General features: G+C 37.8%; 1 protein-coding gene across 4 annotated transcripts; it reads left to right on the top strand.

Moving 5' to 3' along the window:
* Positions 1–5,772: 5,772 nt before the first annotated feature.
* LOC102231348 (protein APCDD1-like) lies at positions 5,773–19,918 on the top strand. 4 transcript variants are annotated; one of them, XM_023325701.1, is made up of 5 exons: positions 5,773–5,928; positions 6,074–6,174; positions 15,410–15,596; positions 16,364–16,883; positions 17,847–19,918. In XM_023325701.1, the coding sequence occupies exons 2-5, from the start codon at positions 6,120–6,122 to the stop codon at positions 18,606–18,608; spliced, it is 1,524 nt and encodes a 507-aa protein (XP_023181469.1). In that variant the 5' UTR covers positions 5,773–5,928; positions 6,074–6,119; the 3' UTR covers positions 18,609–19,918. The 4 variants fall into 4 exon arrangements, with proteins under 4 accessions (XP_023181469.1, XP_023181470.1, XP_023181471.1 ...); XM_023325702.1 differs by having other exon boundaries at positions 6,043–6,174; XM_023325703.1 differs by having other exon boundaries at positions 5,773–6,174; positions 15,413–15,596.
* The last annotated feature ends 3,574 nt before the right edge of the window (positions 19,919–23,492 follow it).

Below are 23,492 nucleotides of genomic sequence, written 5' to 3'. Positions count from 1 at the left end.
AACAAAATAAATCAGATATGTGGATGTATGTTTTATTGTTTGTAGATATAAAACAGTAAAATGTGAACATAGAGGAAAAGACAGAAGAAAATGTCTGATGCACATCAGCTCACAGCCCTACTGAGGGCGCTGAAGACTCCCACCAGCATCAATGAATGCAGCCTCAGGTTGTGTGTATATATGCACTCCATGTGAACATGGAGGGGGTGTGCGTGTGTGTGATTAGGCGTAGGATTTGTTCCCAAGAAAACACCCACCACACACAGAGCCCACCGAGGTTGATAGCTCACGCTCAGTGGAGGGGTATAGGTTACAAGATTGAGAAATTATTTGATTATAAAATAGTGCTGGCTGTGTACTCTTCAGCGCCTCATGCCAGCCCGAGCGCTCTTGTGCCAGCGGGCCGAGCCCAGTAGTCTGTGAGTGTTTGTTTATGGGGGTTTATGTGGAAACATGAGAACGTGTGTTGCACAGAGGGAAAGAAATTGTGAAATCATGAATTTACATCATCATCGATGCACTCAAAGCTATCTGTGTGACCTAAAATGTGTGTGTGTTGCGTGTTTATGCATTCCCGGGAGGACCCTCAGTGGATGAAAGCTGCTGGGACCTCAGGCGGTGTCCTCCGGAGGGAGCCAGCTGTCAGATCTGAGATCAGAGATCCTCTTCTTCGCCCTCTGAGGGGTCTGTCACAGCAAGTTAGCACTTAGCCACCGGCACTGATCAGAAATCAGATTAGGCTCCATTCAGATTATAGCCGGGACATTTGGCAGCAGGGAAAACAATGCTCAAAGGAAAAGTGGCCAAACAAGAGGTTTCCTTCTTACACACTGAAATACAAATCTTATGAAGCTATTTTTGTAATCTGATCCAGTGAGAGATCTAAGAGGTCAGTGGGTTGCATGTGGGTTTAATCACAAATAACTTCTGAATTAATAAAACAACAACAACAGCAATACATTCTTTAGTAACTTAATCTCTGGATTGATTAATCCTAATGGCATGAACCCTACAAACTCAGATTTTGTTGAGGTTGATGATGAAGTTATTCATTTTGAAAGCATTTTGGAATTTGTATTTTATCATTGTTATCATGATTAACTAAATTTGATTGTTTTGACAAATAAATACAAAAATTTTAATGTCAAATTGAAAACTGATTTCTACAACTAAATACAAATCTGAAGTAATTTAATAGATTTTGCATTGATGTTCTGATTGTTTTTTGGGGGGGTTGTCTTTTGTTTGCAGCACTTTGCCCAAGACAAATTTCCTTTGGGGAAATTCTATTCTATTCTATTCTATTCTATTCTATTCTATTCTATTCTATTCTATTCTATTCTATTCTATTCTATACTATAAAAAGTGTGAACTTCTCACTTCTTTTCAAAAAAGCACAGTAGCTAAAATGACTAATGTTGCAAAATTGTAATTTTTTTGTGTGCAAGTGTTTAAATGTGTATGTATATGTACGTACTCTTGTTCTTATTAATATTGATTTGTCCGAAATAATGAAAGCATATAAACTACTGCATTCTATTTTATTTTTACATTTTTTGACCTAATTAAACAGAGATCCAGCTAATTTGTGCTTGTAGTTTTGTACGTCTCTACTGTTTCCATCATTCAATGTGTGACACAGTCTAACTACAAATGACTTGTTCATCACTTTCTCCCACATAATTGAATAGACAATGTGTAGATTCAACAATTGTGACATTAAAAGTATTGAAATCATCCAGAAAACTAATTTTTAGAACAGTCAGAAGGACAAAGCGAACATCAGTAGGAGCCGTCTCCTATTTTAAGGCCTGGAAGTTATTTTCCATTCCGAATGCGAATATTTTAATTAATTTTTCGCAGGATGTTTTTGACAGAGGTTTTAGATACTAAAATATATTTTTGCAGAAAAGTGATAAAATGACACAAACATACAACATAAGACCTATTTTAAAAAACTTACATTTGTGTCCTCTTTACCTGTTAATGTAGTTCTTAGGGCTAATGAGAATGTGGTGTAAAGGTTGTGAGAAACTGGTTTAGTATTTTTAAGAAGTCAGGAAGAAAATCTTTAGGCAGAATGACAACTGGCACAAAAATATTAAAATAAGCAAGATGATGTATTCCAAATGTGCCATATAAAACAGTTCTGGTGGTAAAATTACTGCGTCCAGTTGCACTGACCATTAGCTGTGTGTATGTGTAATGGTGTTGGGAATGTGTGCAGCCTTGACCGAGTGCCAACGCTCCAGTCGGCCCACTCTTCGTAGATGAGTTGCCAGGTTTGGTTTGGCTGGAGACTTGAAACCCTTTTTTTTTACGTCTCCAGTGGTCAGCAGTGTCAACAGACCACATGTGTAGTGTGATTCAGTGACACTGGACTGTGCGTTAGCCGTCCTAATGCGGCGTAATGCAGGTTTGTGTGAAATGTGTGCATATGTGCGCCAGATTTTCTGATAGTATGCATGTATTTTATTCATCAAACAGGAAAATGAATTTTTCTCTGACCCCCATTATTTTGTTGCTTTTTTCCAACAACCCATGATGCTTTGCATGAATTATGTGGGCTACATCCAATCACTCAACTGGAACTGAGGCTTATCAGAATTTACACCAGAATTTACACACTGAGAGGGGTGGATGTGTTTGTTAAAGGATTTCGGGGCAAAACCTCATGCACCTCAAAACAGACAGAACCACTGGTTTTAGAAATAATCCCAGTTCGTTTTGAGTGCAAGCATCACACACTTCTTGTAGTCATGTGCTAATCTTTGTATGACTGCTCTAATGAACAACTCAACAAGTACCAGGGATTTGCACAGATGTTTATATCTCTGTTTACATATATATATGTTTATATGAGTGTGTGATTACCAAAACAGACAATAGAGAAGAAATATAGTTAGACTGCAAAACAAAAATACAACTCACTTACATGGGATTAGTTTATAAAAAACAGGATTTATTACAACTTCTTCTAGCTTACAGGAAGTTTCCCTCATCATAAATCCTACAGAAAGAGCATTAATTTCTGGGCGTGATATTCTGTGACTTTCACTGTATTGCTTTTTCCTTTGCCTTACTATTGAATTGAATTTTTTTCAAAATTTGCGTTTTAGTCAACAGTATATATATAATAAATTCTCAAAGCACTTAGTTTAATTTCCAGTTTTTATTTTACACCTTACCACTGTCTGATTCTGGGTTATAATAGTTTTTTTTGGTTTTTGGTTTTTGTTCTCGTGTTTGCTTTTTTTTTTTAGCTATTATAGGTTAAATATTGTTTGGTTTTTACTACATATAGTGGAAGTTTTAGTTTTTTCATACTTTGTTAAACTTTTAGGTGCAGAATTCTAAAAGGTCAGAGTATTGTATTGTGATTGTTGACACATCAGTTGTGTCTTGTCTTTTGAAAATTGTGTCCATTTTTTGAAAAATGGTATCAAAAATCTTTCAGACTACAGAGTACAGAGTGCTGTAACTTGCTGACAGCTGACATAAGATGCCTGTGTGGGAAAAATTCGAAAGTAAATTTCATATCAGTTCAAAATAGATTCATAAACACAAAAATGAAGGATATTATGTCTCTAATTTCAGTATATTTTTAGTTTTATAAACGCATAGTATAGTTCCAGTTAGTTATAGTTTTCCCAGTTAATTACTGTTTTTATTTATTTCAATTAATGAAAATGTATTCTCATTTTCAGTTTTGATTATTCCTTTCATTTTTGATAGCTGTAATATCTTCGGTCTGATGCAGATGTTTAATAATGTTCAAAACTCTGCAGGTTGGTTTCTCCAACAATCAAATTAGCAGCAACAGAACAAAGTATAACAATGCAGCAGCACAGAATATGGCCTTAAGAAAAATCATATTCACTCTTGGAGCTACGTCACTTAATCATGTTGAGACCCATGAAGGACGTTGGAAGTGACGTAAGTTATATTTATTTAAATCCAGTTAGTTCTCACTTTGGATCTTGTTTGAATGTAACTCCATGCAGTTCATTTCCAGTGCTAAGCTACAATGTTTCAATGTCTCACTCCAGGATCTTTTAGCCTTTCTGTAACTGTTTTATTGTCTTACTCCATCCCAGTTGGCAGTTTTGTTTGGCTGACCCCTGTTAAGATTTCTAACTGACTTTTATTTGAGTCTGCAACTATTTCACCCTGTTGTTGTAATAAAACCTTTTTTCTTACATGTGCTTGACTTTTTCTGCTCTGAATTTGGATCCTCTGACTTTTCCATGATTATCAAAATTATTTTAAGCTCAAAACAGGCTTATTAATGGACACCATTAATGGAATCAAGAATTAAGCTCATTGCTAATGGACCAAATATCTTCTCTCTTCTCATTAAAAGCAAATAAAACCAGGAAAGTCTCCTGGGACCCTTCCTTTCCTTTGCACATGTGGGACACTGAAGAGTGTCACTGTGGAGCGACTTTTATGAGCTGTTGACTTAAGCGGAAGGCAGTGGATAGATTTTAATACATTTATGGGATAGACATATTTGTCAATTATTTAACTTATAGAAGCTGAGCTATTTTTGTTCTTTTTTTCCTAAATATAATAAAGTAATTAGCCATGTAAAGTAACATTGGGTGATCGCTGGGGTGGGGGAATTATGTAAAAAATAAAAAAACAACATCATATGATACACATTCCCACTAAATATACCTACTAAATGCTGCAATGCTAACAGTTTATTCCTCTGCACCTAGCTAGCTTTTCTACTTATGTATGTATGGTCCTTGGGTAAATACCCTTAAATTTTACACAAATAAGAGTAGCACTACTTCAACATATTTTTATTCTAGTTAAAGTAAAAAAAAATAGCCTTCCGAGAAATGACTGAAATAAAAAAAAAAAAAACAGTATTTGGTAGAAAGGCAATTGAAGTACTGAATCCAAAAGTCAATCATTGCAACATCAGATGGAGCAAAATATAAATTGATGTGAAATTTTTGGTATTTTAAGATGAAATAATTTATTTTCTAGCAAAATTAAAAAACTAAAACAATCTGACAAAATCTCTCTCTATATATATTTTTTTTTTTTTCAAATCGATTTCTTTCAACATAAAACTTATGAAACTTTGATAAAAGCTGTAAGTGTGTATCTGGTGAATGTTAGATTAAACAAAGCTTGACTTTCATTCAGTGAAGTTACTCACAGTGGGCAGAGTATCCAGGAATTTTATCCAAGTAAGAGTAGAGGTGCTTTGTAAGAAAATAAATGACTAAAGTAAAAAATGAAAAGTACAGCATAGTAAAGCTACTCCTAAAAGTAAAATGAATGAGTCAGTCCACTGAACACACAGATGGGAAAAAGCTGCCACTATAAACTCAGAGACAGTCAATCTTCAAATTAATGAAGAAAATTATCACTTATTAATCCATCTGTTTCATTAAAACCGTATTATTGATATGTTATTATTATTTGTGGCTGTTCCAGTCACAAATGGATCTGAAAAGTGAATAAAATGCAAATAACATGAAAACTTACATCATGATTAGGTACTGACTGTCTCAAAATGGTGAGTAATGAAGTTACAGACATTTCACTCCTGGGTTGCTGCACTGCCGTTTTGCACCTTCCTAAAAGCTCGTCAGCCCTTCACTTCACTCCGAAGCTGAACCCCTGCTGCTCCCCCTCCTCCTCCAAACACACTACAACTTTCTCTGTCTGCCCTCCCTTTCTGTCTCCCTGTCTGCTCCCTCCTCTCAGCCCAAAACTATAAGAGTGAGACAGGAGCACACACACACAGAAAGTCCACCCCGCTCACGTGCACAGACACATTCGCTGTACATACATCGAGTGGAGCAGATCAGAAATCTTTGCTCCTCTCGTCAGCCAAAGGAAAACACCTGCACGGAGAAGAAAAACTGATTTTGCAAATCAAAGTATGGAAGCCAAGACAAGGAGGTAGAAGGGACCAAAGTTTTATCAGTTTCTGAGGGAATACTGGATTTCTCATGTTTGAGCTTTTGTCTTGTTCTTTTTTTTATTTTTTTCCGCTCTCTCATCTCTTGGTGACAGGAATGTCTCTTTGATTTTGGATTTCCAACAGGTGAAAGTTTCTATTTTTTGAGCAGTTTGCGTGAGAAGCAGAAAATATGTCAAGCGGACAGCTCAGTCACCTGCTGAGGGGAGTCCTGCTGCTCCTTCCAGGTGAGTCCAGATTTACATTTCACTGCAAGGCTAAAGATGCAAAGGATCAATTTCTTTTCAGTCAAATATAAACTTTACATTTATTAGATGCAAACCCTTGTTGTTAATCCAACAGGCGCAGCTTTCTCTCTGCAAACCAAAGAATCTCTTGTGTGAAAACAAAGATTGTCTCATGTGAGCAATCAGCTAAAATCTGTGGGATTATTGCGGCTTAGAAAACAGATGGCAGCGCAGTGTGACAGAGCAGATGAATTCATAATTGCAAGGAAGTCATTATGTAATTCACAACTGTGGATCACCCAGTTTAAAGCTAAAACCACAACTGATGCTGACATTAGTCTCATGAATGGCCAGCCTGTGTTTCCCTCTCTGTCACCGTGTGTGTCTTCAAAGCTCAGTGCGATCCGAGGCCACAGGAGGAGTCTTCTTGGCTGAGCCGTTCGGTGCGTTTAAACAATGGTTCCCTGGGAGCAGAGAAGCGTGGCCCTGGAACTAATGTTACCATTATGGTAATGGTTAGAAAAACAGGAGGCAGACATTTCCAACACCTCCGCAGGCTGCAGCCGATCACCCAGAGACGCAACGTTGCCGGTAACATCAGGGAAAGTTAGTGTTACAGGCGGCTGGATGCAGACAGGAGGAAGCATCTGTCTGCTTCTAATCATCATTTAACAGCTCAGTGGTGCTCTGCTCCGCCGTCTTGCACTGCTTCAGTGGCAGACTGGTATCTGTGGCCTGTTTTCTTTGTCACAATTCAGGTTTGGCTGAGGAGACGGGCGAGGTTATGGTTGCTCGCTCTGAGCAGATCACTCTAACCGACCTGGATTGAAATTAAATTAATGGGTCACAGATGTCAGAGTGCCGGACCGTTTGATTTTTAACAGATGTAATGTTAATTCTGAGTAAACGCTGAAAAATAAACAATCCAAAGAAGGTGGTGTTGCAGATGTAAACTTGAACAAGTTTTAAATATTTTTACTGAAAGGAAATTTCAGATTATGTCTCCTTCTAACTTAAACACTGTCTCCAACGGTGAACCGTCAACTACATCCACAATATCAGCTGCCGCTTTATTATAAGATTTACTCCGGTTCATTACTCACAAATTCTTTCGATTAAATTTCAGCAAAAACTCTGAGAAAACTGAAATGAGTGGATGTGCTGGCTTTAGACACAAAACTTTTGCCTGTTGTTTAATTCAAAGTTCACAAACTACAGAGCAACTCAACCAAGCAAACTCCCGTAGATCTCTTATCTAAATAAACAAGGCTGTTGGATTAAGGCGCTTATGCGGTGATGAAAAGACAACAGTAGTTGTCCTTGCTCTGCCCTGAGGACAGAGTGATGCTGCAAGTCTGCAGGGCCGCGATCATATGGGGGGTGGAGGCAGAAATAAGGAAGACGGCTGGGGAGAGGGGAGAGGGGTTAGAATAACAAAACGAACCTTGTGTTCTTTAAATCAACCTGACCTTCGCTTGACTGTGGCGACAATTGTGGCGGGGAGTTGGAGAAGCAGGTACTGGTAAATTTAAACCTTCTCTCCTTACCTGATGGTGTTGATGGGTAACTCACTAGTCAAAGTGTAAAACAAATTAGATTTTTTTTTCTTTATATCGGTGCTTTTGTTTAACTCATTTACAAAAGACTGTCATTTATAATACAGTAATTAACGTTCATTTTTAAAAATGCTGCTTTAAAATTCCTGCCTGTTAGATTAAACATTTAAGAGAAAATAACAGAGGAGACAAATTCATCTCCAAGCATATCCACTTAGCATCCTCAAAATACATTAAAAAAATGTTTGCACTCTTGTCAAATTCTTCAAGTCGCAATGAGACTGCACCAGTATGGATAATTATTTACCCATTTGTGGACATAAAAACAAATAAAATCAGAAGTTGATTCAGAGACCAAATAAATAAACTTGTTTTTGTCAAAATTATGCCATTGTTTCAGACGTTTCAAGTCGCCAGAGAACTAGTTGTGGAATGTTTGTCTTGGAAACTCATATTTGTGACCCAAATGAGATGATTATTTTGTTTGGTTTGCTCTCACTCACAGCTAGATTTTGTTTAGTCGGCAAAATGATTTATTTAGGGCTAAGACGACATCATAGTTTAGTCTAAATTATATTTTTTTCACAAGACGGTGTCAGTATTTGAGCAGTGACACCAGAATGTTTGAGTCCAGAAATGCTGAGATTAGTTACATCCACATCAACCTTTTACTTTTATTGGGACATTTGCATTAAGATAAAACAAAACTCTTAATAAAACCCTTTATCACTGTAAGCCTTGTTTGTCACACTTACAGTTGTTTACTTTTGATTATTCTTCTGACTATAGATATGCTTATGTCTATTTTCTTGTATCCACTCAAGAACACACATTTGCCTTAATTTAATGCCATGTAATCTTGTCTTTCCCATTTTGTAGAGTGGCTAAGAGAAATTGACTTGTATTATTCATATTCAAAGGACACAGGACGTCATAAAATAATATTCAAAAGTTCCTAATTACCATCAAACAGTTAAAGTACAATTGCTCCAATTACATTTATTTTACAGGAATTGCTACGGGTGTTGCTGTAATTCGTAGTTTTTACAGAAAACATTTTTTAGCCTCAAAAAAAACTAAAAGATGAACTTTCATATGAATTAAATGTGAAATTATACTACTGCGATAAATATATGCATATATAATGCTTCCATAAGGAAGCATTCTGTAACAAATAGTGATTATGTGTCTCAATAAGTATAAAGTAACCAAGACAAATACAAAAAAGGAGCATCTTCTCTCCCTTTACACTTCAGCACTAAACTATATCAAAGCTGCATCAGATGAATGATTACAGCCTCCATCCTTCAGACCGTACGTCCACTTTAATGAACATGATATTTCTGGGCTTAAACCAATAAAGAAAATTAAGGGATTTTTTTCATTTGAATGATTCTTGCATCTGATTAGTTTCTAATTGACCAATGACATGAAGATCTAAATCTTAACTGGACATGTGAGATTCAGGCATTAAAGATAAGCTTTTTCCTAAAACCAGAGGGGGAGCAAGTTTCTATTTTATATCAAAAACATACATTTAAGTTCATGGTAGCCTAATAAAATTGCTCTCAGTATAATTTTAGGGATTTCCAGTGGTAGTATTTGTAGTTATTTTGAAAATATTTTTTATTATTAAATTGTAGGATTCTTTCAAAGCTGAATGTCCATCCCAATGGGCATAAGGCAATGCTTAATCATTTAGTGTTACCATTCAAAGAAAGTACCTGTTAGCAATGTATAGCTGATTTATGGCTTCACAATTTATTTATTTAATTTATTTCATCTTTATTTTTTATGTTTTTCATGAGTATAAACTCAGATTTTCTTGAATTGCTCATAAAAAATGCATTTTCTCCTTTATGTCAGTGCTGAATGGGGAGTAAAGAAAATCTACTCGGTAGATAAAATTCAAATCTAAAGGAGTTAAAAAAAATGTCCAGGCTTCTAATTAAAGTAACATTTATATATTTTACAGTAAAATGAGGTTTGAGTCCTTTTCATTGATTCACATAAAAGTCAAGCAGACTATGCTGGGCCAAATCTTCCACACTCACCAATGAAGAAAATAATATAGCTAAAATAATTACTGCTTATATTAGAAGAATGAAAATCAATTGTTTTTCACTTATTGTATCACTTGTACTAGTTTGCTCATACATAATATGTAGATGTTATTTTGTGTAAATTTGCTCTTCCTTTTCTAGAGATTAGCTTCTGACGATGGATGGTTTTATTCTAAGGTAACACAATCTTCAATGTTTGGGAATTATATACTCAGCAACACTCATCCAAGGTCTGCAGGACAGCTCTGAGGGTTCCAGAGCATAAAAGAGCAGCTGCAAGCTGTGAATAATAGGCAGCACTCAACAGAAATATGTGCATCTCTGGGCTACTGTAGCGTTTAATTCTTCTGCTGAGGAAAAACGCACACATGCACCTCACTAATCTTGTCGATCCAGCGCACCGAGACGTCTCACTCCTCTCACGTCCAGCCATTATCCTTCTAACTAACTTCATTCACCTCATCAACCACAGACAGACACCGAGAGACAGAAACAAAAGAAACAAAAGACGAGGGGGAAACAGGGGAGGAATCTGACATTCATCCAGGAGAAATGAGGCGTAAAAAATTGTGGCTTTTTCATCAGAGAGGAGAAGGAGGAGGAGGAGGAGGAGGAGGAGGAGGAGGAGGAGGAGGAGGAGGAGGAGGAGGAGGAGGAGGAGGAGGAGGAGGAGGAGGAGGAGGAGGAGGAGGAGGAGGAGGAGGAGGAGGAGGAGGAGGAGGGAGGAGGAGGAGGAGAGCCAACAGGGCGCAGTTGTTTCATGGACAGTTTGGAGGGTTCAGAAATGCAGCTTGGATGGGGGAATGGTTATGGTCATTATTTTAGGGAAAACAAACGTTCAAGTGAAAAATTAAGAGATCCAACGACAGCCTGAGAATTTGGATCTTTAAAGGGGCAGTATCATGTAAAATAAACTTTTTTGAGATTTACATCATGCTATAACGTTATTCTTTCATCAAAAACTTACCTGGAGTGTTACCTTGATTCTTTCATGCATGTTTGAGAAATCATTTAATCTCCGTTAAACCATTCAGCTGTCTAAAACGCCTGGGGAAACCGAACCACACCTTTGAGACGCAGTTTCCAATCTTCCGGGCTTCTGCCTCACAGAGCACCACTCCCCTGTGACGTCCCCACTCAACTCCTTAAGACTAGCCGGCAGCAATTAGCAAACACCTGCTGGCACTGTGCATCTTCTGAGCTCATTATAGGAGCTACAACGTTGGTAAAAACGTTGTTAAATAGTTAATAGAGGAGCAATGTTATGATGACTTGCAGAAGTTTCAGAAAGAGCAAGAGTTTTAAAAGACATAGAGGCCCAATTTCAGGGCGTTAAATTATGGAGTCAGGTTTCTTTTAAGTCATATATAATATAGGTATACATAGTTTTTTTATATAATAAATTAAGGTAACAGTTTCTTGACTGTGCTGTAAAATGACACTATGTGCGTAGAACATACATAATGCAGCCCCTTTAACAAAACTTTAACACTTGCTATTAGGGTGTATGATGTCCAAACTTTTTCTTAAGTTAGAATGAACATTTTGCACCATTAAATCATTTTGTTTAATGAATGAAAGAATGTTCATTTTTGTTTTTTAAATGACTTCAATCAGAGACAAATGGGAGAAAAGATTACACCTTGATATGTGAACATTTATTTTGACATAACTGAATTTATAATGGGAAATCCAACTCTTTTTTTTTACCTGACAGAAGGCTTCATAATGGGTCAAATAAAGATGTCCCACTCTCTGAATGAAGGCTGAAGTGGACTCTCATGTCAAGCACTTGATTCCATGCAGGTTTTAATTCCAAATTCCCTGGATCTGTTTCTTGTTTTCGGAGGATTGCACATAAAGCTTCGTGTTTGACCAGCAGAGAGGAGGGCCGCTGCTGCCAAACCGTAATCACAAATACAAACAAACAAACAGAGGCACTTTTTTTCATAAATGCTATCCTTTTACAGGGTACAGTAAATCAGTGTGTGCAGTGCGTTTTAGCCAAACAGTGTGCATGTGGGTGTGTGTGTGTGTGGGTGTGTGTGTGTGTGGGTGGGTGTCTGTTTGTGTGTGCGTTTATAGACCCTGAATGAATGCAGGAACTCAAAGACAGGTAGATTACCTTGGCTGGACATCACTCAGATGTAATACGGGCCGGAGGCAGCAGCAGTGTTGTTGATGACAGACTGACCGTCCAGACCACACACAGCTGCAGGCTGCAGCACTGACCCCTGGTGGGAGGCCTGAAGTATTACAGGAAGACAGCTTGGACTGAATTATTGTTTATTGGCAGAAGTTCAGGATCAGGAGTGTGTTGTCCAGCTGTTCACACTGAGCTGACGTGAAGCATGGACTTGTGTTGAACTGGTGCACCCTCCCACTGATCTCACTGTCACAAATAACTCTGGTTCTCATTTGCAAAACCAGCTAACAGCTTTGGTCATAATTAAAGTTGATTAATCTGTCTCAGCTTTACCTGATCCACATGTCATATGGTCAACGCAGATGGATTTATAGCTGTTTGAGTGTGTTTACAGTATGGCTTTGTAATCAGCGTACAACACAAGAACAACATGTGCTGTATGATTGTGTGCTTTAAAAAAGAGGGGATTGTGGTTTTTACCACAAAGCTCTTGGAAAGCAGAATAGCACCACATAAATCAATTTAAATGGATATGAATACAATAAATATTCCCAGCTAGTTAAACAAGATGTGTTTTATTCTCAAATGCAAAAAAGCCATTCTTTCAGAATGTGTTCACATTAAATATTTTGCTTAGTATAAATTGAATAAATCCAAAATCAACACCATGTAGGAGAAACATTGCTTGGATGAAATCACTGTATTACATTTTCATACAATTCAATTCAATGATACTTTATTGATCCCAAAGGGAAATTAAATGTTGTTGTAACTCATATTAATTCAATATTCTTCAAGGTGATGGTTGACTGAAGACACTCTGTCTTTCTATGAAGACGATGGTCAGTGTCATTGTGACTAATGATTTGCTTTTATACAGTTTTATTCATAAAAACATACATTTTCTGACCACAATTTAAAAAAAACAACAATTCAACAACTGAAAACTGCAAAAATTAAATATTTGATCAAATAAATACACATAATTACCAAGCTCTAAGCTGCATAAAATCAAGAACTTGACAATAAAATCCTATGATTTATATATGCAGTTTCTCAAATGTTTCACATGGAGAAAATATCATCAGTTCAAATTTGATTATTAAAAATGTTTAACAGACTTTAAAATCAATAAAAAGTTAATTAGGTACATCATAACTCACTTCATTTTAAATACACATAACCTAAAAAGGTTAGGCAGCATTTTTACATGTTGACTATGTCTTTCACAGACACTATGCTGACCTTAAACTAATTTAATCAGTTAATAACTTCAGCTCCTCTCTAATGCTTTGTATTGATTGCTTTTACTGAGTTATAAATCTTACTAAACACCTCTCTGACCACACTGTTAAAATGTATTCAAAACCTAATTATCCCCACTTATCTTCTTTATGTAAAATCCCAGATGAATCAGTTTGATTTTCACTTTTTACACTAGCTCTTAGAGCAAGGATAAGTTAAATCTGCTTTCAGAAAATCAAGATCTGCTCTGTGACACGGAGGTGCGAACTGCGTGGCACGTTTTAGACCGCATGGTAGAAAAAGAACTCAGTGGCCCAAACTGAAGGGTAAATTTAATGATATTCCACTGCATGTGTAGGAAGCAAATCAAATCAAATAGTCCCTCTGGTGCCTGAAGGGGCTGGACATTATCATACTGGATGTACTAAGCCATCAGCTAACTTGTGGTTAGAATGGTCTTCTTTCTAGAAGATTCACCACAATGAGCAATTGACTAAGATCTGCTTTTATGAGCATTTTATAAGTAAATGCAACCATATGTCGGGAAGAGATCGGAGGAAGGGAAGAAGCTGAATGACAAGTGACCTCAAAAAGCAATTTAAAAATGCTTTAAAAACACCCATGTGTCCGTATCCGAGGCTTTTTCTGAATGTGTGTGTGTTGGAGGCTAACTAGGCAGCACGTCAAATGCAGCCACCACAAAAAAACAGACTGGATGGAGGACTTACATGAAGCATTACATAATAATTGAACATGAATAGTCTCCAGGGTTCAACTGACCAGCTACGTTCATTAGTAATAACCACATGCAGCACAAGCAAACACATCACCTCATGCAAGAAATTACTAAGCATGTTCCAAAACCATGGATGCCAAAGATAGGCCATAATTTTTACAACAAATTGACAGGCTGCTGCATGGAGGACACATGGGCTTTCGGTTAAAACCTGGATCTGTGGTCCGTGACTGTTACAGCTTGAATAACTCAATATGTGAGTGTGAGTGTGTGTGTTGGGGTGAAGGTGTGTGTGTGTGTGTGTGTGTGTGTGTGTGTGTGTGTGTGTGTGTGTGTGTGTGTGTGTGTGTGTGTGTGTGTGTGTGTGTGTGTGTGTGTGTGTGTGTGTGTGTGTGTGTGTGTGTTCAGATCAGGTGGGCCAAGCCTGGAGAACAACTGTGCTGCACACATGTCTGTGGTTGTGGTCGGCATGTGGGAAGCAGCATTCCAAGAGTGAAAGGAACAAAAAATATCCTTCGTTTGACATTAACAAGGTTAATAAATGCCCATCAGTCAGCCCCCATCTTAGGCTTCTTCTAAAGAAAATTCAGCTGTGCATACTTTCCACTCGGTCGGCCCTGTTTGTTGGTTTCTGTGTTAGACCAAAGAAAACCAAATTGATCTGTGGGAAGTTGTGGCTTAAACCAAGACAAATATCTGAAAAAAAAAACAAATTATACTGACTTAAATCATCTTTTTTTAAGTAACTTGGTAGCAAGTTTAAAAAATTACATTCCAGCAGAAATTTCTACTTCTCTTAGAAATTATTTGCATTTTCTTTTCATTTGAAAATACAGCCATACTTTTTGTCTGAAACCAGACGTCAGTACTCAACCTTGCTCCGACATCACACAGGTTTTTATTCCGAAAATACTTCCAATGACAGACAGGCTGCAGATGTGTGAGCACCGAAACTGCTGAAGAGTGAAAAAGGGCTTTTAGTTGAATTCAGTGTCAGCTTTTGGGAAAGAAACATTCATCATCATAAGAATTTCTTTGTTACTTTAAATCATATCATCCACATGTGTTTGGCTCAGTCGGCCTGCTGTTTGTCTATTAAAAAACACAAATACAGAAAGCATGCAGTTCACACACATTTCCTACCACAGAACAAATCCAGATACAAGAAATGTGTTGCAGCTGTGGAGAAGAAATGTTCACTGAAGCCAACATTTATATATGGCTTCCATAGTACCATCTTGGCTCTCTTTGCATGAATAATGTATCAAAATTACCAGTCCTGTAACAGTTTGCACTCAGCCAGACTCATGTTTAGGTGTAACTGGGAGAAATGTAAATATTTAGCTTCAATTTCAAATGATGGAGGTGGATAATCATCAGCCCATATCCCAAATCAGACTGGAATTTACCATGATGGAGTCTCAGTGTTTATTAAACAACTGTTGTTATTTACGAATTTTAATGACTGCCCTCTTCTTCTTCTTTGCAGCAGCAGCTGTAATTGTAGCAGGAACAAGGAGTAAACTTTGGGAGGTACCCACTGGTCACTTCACATCCTCTTCTAATCAAACCGAGAACCTCCCATTGGAACGCTGTCAAAACCAGAGGACGGAGTACGAAGTAAAAATCACAGCAGATATCCCTCCCAAACTGGATGGGACATGGGTGTCAACAAGGTATAAATGTTCATGAAGTTCTCACAGCACACAAAACATCTGCTAGAATGGCATTCTCTTTCAAATAAAACAGCAGAAATGTGTTGAATACCCATGTAACTCATTTTTGTTTTTTTTTCTATACATATTCACATCGTCCCAATTTATCCTAATTAGTCCTAATTTTGGTGTGGTTTGAGTTTTATTCTGAAAAATAAAACTCATCATTTTGTGTTAGCTAGAAAGCAAGAACAATTATTAAAAAAGGAAAAAAAGATCTTTAAAGAGATGGAAAAATCTGTACAATTTGTACTAAACTTGGGTGTGTTTTAAGCATTTGGGCAGGTTTTTTTAGAAGCATTTGAAACCCAGCAGGAAGTATAAAAACGTGCAAAATGTGATCTCGTTTAATGCCTAAGACATTATGCTAAATGCTAAGTTATATATGTTCAGAAATATATTATTTGTATATTTATTCTAGATTTTTCTTCTGCACCAATAACACTTTAATATATCTATATGCATTTAGTCAGAATTATTGTTTGTCAGTATTTCTTCTATCTGTTACGGTACCCAGGCAACAACATTTTGTTGTTGCCAAATTCACTGTTGTGTCTTTGTGGAATGACAATAAAATATGTTTAAGTCTAGAAAGGTTGCTCTAACCTCTAACACACATTCAATGGTTAAAATTAAATGGAAACATGAAAAATGACCCCTTGAGAGATGCAAAACATCAACTTAAAGCTATTCTCTAAAGGCTAACTTGATTTCTGCCATGTGTTTAGATGTGAAGTTCGGCCCGGTCCAGAGTTCCTCACCCGATCCTACACCTTTCATTCCAACCGTCACTTCCAGGCACTGCAGCACTACTACACTGAGAGCAGATGTGAAGACCCGGCTTACTCCCTGATGATCAGAGGCAAGATCCGTCTGCTCCAGGCCTCCTGGATCACCCGTGGGGCCACCGAGGCACAGCACCACCTCAGCAGAGTGGGGATTGTGGTTCACAGCGTGGCAGCCAAGCAGAGGCTGGCCTCCAGGCTGCCTCCAACCTGCATGAGCCTGAGCCTCAATGAAGCGGTGCCGGGAAAGCTGTTTGAGCTGTACAACACCCGCGCAGGCAGGGCATGTCTGGCAGCCATGGGCTTCTCTGTGACGGAGATGGGTCTGGTACGCGTGGAAACGCAGCATCGCAGCCATGGAGGGAAGGTTCAGGAGCTGTTTTTAGGAGATATTCACACAGACTGGGCCCAAAGAATCCAACACAGACCCACAGGGTACCAGCAGCCTCTGCAGAACGCCATGGTGAGATTAATAAGAATCATTGATTGATGATCTCAAGACTGTCCAATGAGCAGATCAGCTGAAGTAGTACTAGCAGGGCATATAGAGGGAAAAAGTTAGGACAATTCCAATTACATTTTTTGTCATGTGGCCCAAGATTCCTGGCGACGCCCCTGAGTACTAGTGCAGTACTAGATAACTTAACAAGTAACAACTAAAATGGCCAAAGATTTAGGTGTGTTCACATCAGCCCTGTTTAGTCCGCTTTAATTACACTTCAGTTTGTTTGCCTAGAAAGTCCGGTTCCTTTGGGGAGGTGTGAATGCACAATCAAACTGTGATGCAGACCACAACCACATACTGTAAAACCTAGGTCTCAGGTCGGTCGAAGTGTTCGAATGCATTTGCAAGTGAACCAGAGACCACTTCAAAAGCAAGAAACAAACTATAGTGCTGGGAACTCTGGGTAAATACAAATACAACCAAAACAAATGTGAGAAATGGCTTTCTCTCGCTAGTGTTAGATTAGCTCTCGTGGTTTTTTAACAAAGACAAAGGAGAAATCCTACAATCGCTAAAATCTGATGCTACTCCATTTTTGTTTACATTTTGTGAAAAAGGAAGTTGTGCTCAGTGTTTTCTTCAGAGGTTTTCATGTCGTTTCCTTCAGTAGTTCTTGGTGCAGCGCCACCACAGGTGAACATGGGAACAGATTGCTTAAAGGGTTTGGTTTGTTTTGACAGTGATGGCATTTATGATTTGCACTAAAACAAGTTTAGATTTGTTTTAGTGTAAATGTAAACTTGAAACACATTTAATAGCAAACCCTCTTATTTATGTAGTTTATTTTATGTAGTCAAGTTTGCATCTTAATTGCTGTCATCAGACAGATCAAAGCACTAATTTTTCTAAGGTTAAACAAATTTTTATGAAAACAGTTATTAAAATTATCAAAGCTTCTCACCTGTCTCTGTCTTTTTACAGCATCACATCCATCCCTGCCCTGTGTGTGCCCTGGTGTACCGATCCTCAGAGCAGCGCCCCCCTGTGTTACCCTGCGGTCCTGCAGTTCCTCTGTCTCTGGCAGGCCACTGGGTCAGCCTGCGCTGTGAAACCCGACCCAACGTTCTCTTCCTCACCCGAGACTTCACCTTTAACCCAAGCCAGCACGCCTGGGAAGGCATCTACCGTCACTACTTGGACTCTGCCTGCTCACAGCCCACGTTCACCCTGAGAGCCTGGGGGCACTTCGCTCAGGGAAACCCCTCGTCCAAACTCTCAGGAGCCTCTGAGTTCGTCTTCAAGGTAACGCAGGTGAGAGTCACGGCCATGGACGAGTCCACTTCCAAGCTGCTGAACAGCACAAGACCGGGAAAGTGTGGACGAGCGGGAGAGTGGAGGGTCGGTGTGGAGCAGGACTTGACCCCCACAAACGGATGTCCTATGCTGGGCATCAAGCTGCCACATAAGGAGTATGAGCTCTTCAAGATGGAGCTGGACCACAGAAAACGCCCGCTGTTATTCACAGGAGAGAGACCGACTGACGGGTCCAGTCCAGATAGACCATTAAGGCGGCCCACCTCCTTTCAGGCTCCCATGGTACTTTGCAATGGAGGGGAGACACACCCCTACTTCTCAACTTTTAATAGCAGGCAATTACAGTTAGCCAGTGGGACAGCAGGTCTGGAGAACCTGGTGCTACTGGTGTTTGGATCCGCACTGTGCAGCTGGCTTGTTGTTTACTAGAGACGTTCTCACAAATCAAACCTGGTTCTCAGCTCAAGGTGGAGATGGCTGTTTGGCAGCTGAAATCATCTGTTCCCTTTACAGACTAGAGCTGAAACAAAAATCAGGGGACGTTTAAAAAACGCTGAAAGATTTTTCACATCTTGAACTCAGATGCCACCTTATGAGTAAAAGACTAACCTGTTCAACAAGACCCCATTCGAGAATGAATTGAAAGAAGATGGGAAAGTATCTTTGACAATATTTATCCAAAAGTGCCATAATCCATTAAATAAATAAATTCTGAAATAATTATTCCAGATTTCTAGTGCAAATATCTTAGTACACTCGAAATAAGACAAAACTAACTTACATGTAGCTTTTCAGCGAGGCAAGACACAGGAGCTTGTTTAAAGTCAATAATTCATTAATATTGTTGAAAAAGTATTAGTTTCATTGACAGATTATTTCACTTTCACATTTTTCCCATGTCTTGTTATAAAAAGAGATTGTAATAGAGACACTGAATGCACTCAAATTCATTAGATGGCAGAAATTGTTTTTCTGGTTGTTTGGATAGATTATTGAGTTTCCATTAATCCTGAATATAAATCTCAGATGCTGCATTTAAACTTTTTTGTTTGAAATATCGCCACAAGAAGCAGAAATCATGGTTTAGCCTGCAAATTAGGTTTTCTGGACAAGACTGAAGAAAAAATAACTATGTAAAAGGCAAGTAGATTTATAGCTTTCCTAGTTACTGATCTATTTAATCATGTAAATAAGGATTATTTGTGTATATATTTCAAGAATTAATGACACCCAGATATTGATTAAATTACATATTTATTAATGGAGTATGGCACTTTTGGACCTCCATACATTTTAGTTTTGGTTTGGATTGTGCAGATGTTTTCCTCCGATGGCTCACCTGCATTCTTGAAAATCTAAGAATGTTTGAGGTGTAATAATAAAAAAAAATACCAATACTGACATGAGTCATTTCCACATTAAAATTTAAGAGATACATATTATCTTAATTCACATTTATCAGGAGACACCATAACCAATTCAGTTTGTACAGAACATTTTTTATTCTTCATTGCCTAAAGACTAGTAGCTAGATAACCACCGTCACTGATCCACAGACACTGTGGACTGAAATGCTATTTTATCTTGATGCCTTTCTACCAGCAAAGTAATCTAATCAAATGAGTATTTATTTTTTACCATTTATTTTGTATATTTACACAAAAGATCATTTTTTTGCTAAAATGGTTCCCTTGTCATTTAATATTTTGTATGTCAATTAAAAAGGACTTTTAATAACACGTGGGGTTTATTTGTTATTTCAAACATGATCTCAAGGTTGTTTATTCATACAAGTTCCTCTCTTGAGAAAATTGCCTGTTTCCATACAGATAATGGAAACTGTCTTAGCAGTATCACAGATGATGACATCTATTGTTTTCCTTATCTGCCAATCACTGTCAGCAAAAATGAGTGGCACTCATGCATTGCAAAAACATAAAATCTTACCAAGCTTTTCTGTCTATTTTGTAATGCAAATATCTTAATACACTTGAATTAAGCCGAAACTAACTTACAAGTAATTTTTCTGTAAGATAAGAGCTTGTTTTATGTGGGTAAGTCCTGACTATTGGATTATTTTACTTATGTATGGATATTTTCCCAGAAGTGAAATATTCTTCCAGTGGAACTGGTATTTTTTTTATCAATATTAAGGAATTATTTACTTAAAACAAGCTCCTATGCCTCGCTGAAAAGTTACTTGGAAGTTAGCTTCGCCTTATTTCAAGTGCATTAAGATATTTACACTATCAACTAAACCAACAATACTTGGCAATATTTTGTGTTTTTGCAATGTAGATTGTTTCTGGTGTAGTTTGTCAAGTTTCTATTTTGTGTCCTTTCAAATTTATTTAGACATTCTCTGTGGAAAAATATGCAGATATTCAAATTTTCCAGACAAAAAAAGTTGCTGTTACATTCCACAGAAAAATTCCTAAATGCTGGAATACGCCGAGTGTTTCAGATCCAAGCAAAGCCCGGTGTTAAAGTAGCTCAGTTGAAGTCCAAATCTAAATCCAATTGAGAATCTGTAGCAGAGCTCAACAATTTCTGTTCACAAATGTTTTTTCATCCAGCCTGACTGATCTAAAGCTAAAAGATTTGTAGCTGCAACTGGAGTACAAAGGTGTTTGTTCAAAATTTTGACCTTCAGAGATTCAATACATATGCATGCCACATGACACTAGTAAGATTTATACTTTTTAAAAGAATTTGGAAAACGTTTATATCGGTGCTGCCATGTGGAAATGAGCCGGTGATTTATTTTTCCTGATACTTTAATAGGAGAACAAGAGTGTAAAGACTGTTTTGATTTCAGGCACATAATAAAAGGATCTTGTTAGAGGTGGAGCACAAACATGGCCGCAAGCTTCACTTCAGTTATTAGTGGAGACAATAAAGACAAAAAGGATTCTCTATCCTTTCCAACTAATAAGACGGGGAATTTGTTGCCATTGAATCAATCGTTTAAATTTATTGTGACTGCTAATATAAACCAGTCATACTGCACTGACGGTGCAAGTTTGATCTAGGCCTTCACATGATTTTATTACATTCTTCTAACCTTTCAATGATAGCACAGTAGCTGTAGAGGAAATGCATGGATTTTGGTCCTGTAAAGTAAACATTTTACAGTTTAGCACAGACAGCTGACAAAGCCCAAATTAGAGTTTATGGGAGTGTTTGGACAATTTCATAAAAGTCTTCCACTTTGCAGCCCTGCTTGTCCACTTTCAGGTCTTGTTTTCCCCAAAGTTTGCGTGAGAACTGTCGTGTGTAACATTTTTATATGTCCACACAGGATATACACAAGGCTCTAGAGCAGGGGTGGGCACTCCTGGTCCTCAAGGGCCGGTGTCCTGCAACTCTTAGATGTCTCCCTGGTCCAACACGCCTGAATCCAACAGCTGAATCTCCTCCTAAGTGCAGTCAAGTTCTCCAGAGTCCTGTTAACGACCTCATTATTTGACTCAGGTGTGTTGAAGTAGAGATGCATCTAAAAGTTGCAGGACACCGGCCCTCGAGGACCAGGAGTGCCCACCCCTGCTCTAGAGGGTTCAGCCTTCAGTAATCACTGACAATCTGCTCAGTAACTGCTGAAATATTTATTCTTGACCAAAGAGGTGGACCGACCACACTCGCAACAGCAATAGCAAAGCTTTGTTTGAAACATTTCCTGATGCAGCTGCTTTATTTCAAGAAGAACCAGAAAATTGAAGTGAACTTCATCTGCAAGTTGTCGTCTTTAGCCTGATTCAGAGCCCAGATAGTGAGTTAATGTACTGGCATTTAATAAATACCTGTCATATCTGGCCTGCAAATTATTCCAAAGACAACCCAGTGCAAATTCTCCTGAAAACACACAGAGAGGGACATCAGACAGCTGTCAGCACAGAAAACAGTCTTTGCAGCCAGTCTGGGAAGAAATGAGCCGAGGAGAGCTAGTGGAGGGAAATAAAACTCGTGCAGTGTTATGGCTAAGGCAAGTCAAGAGTTGTGAACAGACCTGTATTAATAACATACTGACACCTGCTTCCACAAAATGAAGATTGTTTTTAGTCTAACTCACTGCCGTGTCTCGAAAAAAAAATCCATCACAAAAGTTCTTTAGATTTTTAGAATCAAAAATAACTTCCATGTTTCTATGGTAATTTTTCACTACGCTCTTTATTTTTTTATTATTATCGTTTTTGAAATGCCCCCTATAATGATTCAGCTGTATATGAGTGAGAATTTGATCATTCTGCTATAGTTAAATAACAACAGTCTATGTGATGCAAAAATCCTGCATATTCCAAGAAATACTAACATTTTTGCCTCTTATCTTTTCAATTAGTATTTTTTATTAGCTTAAAATAATGTCTGATTGATCTTTGCAACCCTATAGTTTACTTCTTCACAGCAGATATAGACACAAATTACTCCCTGACTACATAGAAGAGAAGCACAGACATCTTTTAGTTATTTCTTATGAAACATACTGGTGAATGGAGCAGACTATTTATGAAAAATGTTATGTAAAATGAAAATAGTTGACCCTGGAATGGATTGTTCTGGACCACGCATGTCACAAAATAGATCATACTTTTTGAAAAATCTTAGAAATCAGGTGGAGATTTGTCCCTGTCCTCCAGGGAAATGTGCAGCCTTAGTAATCCACTGTCACAGTTTTCACTCCAGCGTTCAAAACAGCTTGAGAAAATTAAATGGTGGTTTTTTAATGAATTAGATGAATAAACAAAGATCGATTTGATTTTAGCAACACATTTTTCAGTGAATCTACATTATGACATCAAAGTTTTATTTACATAGCACACAGTTAAATACCAACTGTCCATCAAATACAGAACACACAACACTGTTAAATCTCTACTGCAAGAAAAACTTCCTCAGGGGACTCGTCATTGAAAAAAAAAAACCCAGAAGTTTAGTTTTTACTCTGTATTTAACCGTCAAAGTGAACAGTCTGTCAACCTTTTGGCTCTGTAACAACGTTTATCTTATTTATTCTACGATTATAAATTGAAAACGTTGCTTGTCCAATCAGAAAATGGAACTATTTCCACTTAGTGGCTTGTTTTTTTGCATAGACTGCGCCAAATATAAAAGCCACATTTATGCTCTGCACATTTTAAAAAATTATATTCCAATAAAATAAACAATGGTGCAAGTTGCTTACATTCAAGAAACATAGGAAAAGTAGTTTCTATATCCCCAAAGAAAGAAAGAACAGAAGAAAGAAAGAGTGTTCAGAGGATACATGCTGTTTCCATTAACTCCTGTGAAAATGGTGATGGCAGCTGCTGGCCCCAT

Source organism: Xiphophorus maculatus, chromosome 20 (genome assembly GCF_002775205.1).
Source record: "Xiphophorus maculatus strain JP 163 A chromosome 20, X_maculatus-5.0-male, whole genome shotgun sequence".
NCBI classification, from domain to species: Eukaryota; Metazoa; Chordata; class Actinopteri; order Cyprinodontiformes; family Poeciliidae; genus Xiphophorus; species Xiphophorus maculatus.
Note: the sequence above shows the minus strand (reverse complement) of the source record. Positions and strands in the feature narration are given on the sequence as shown.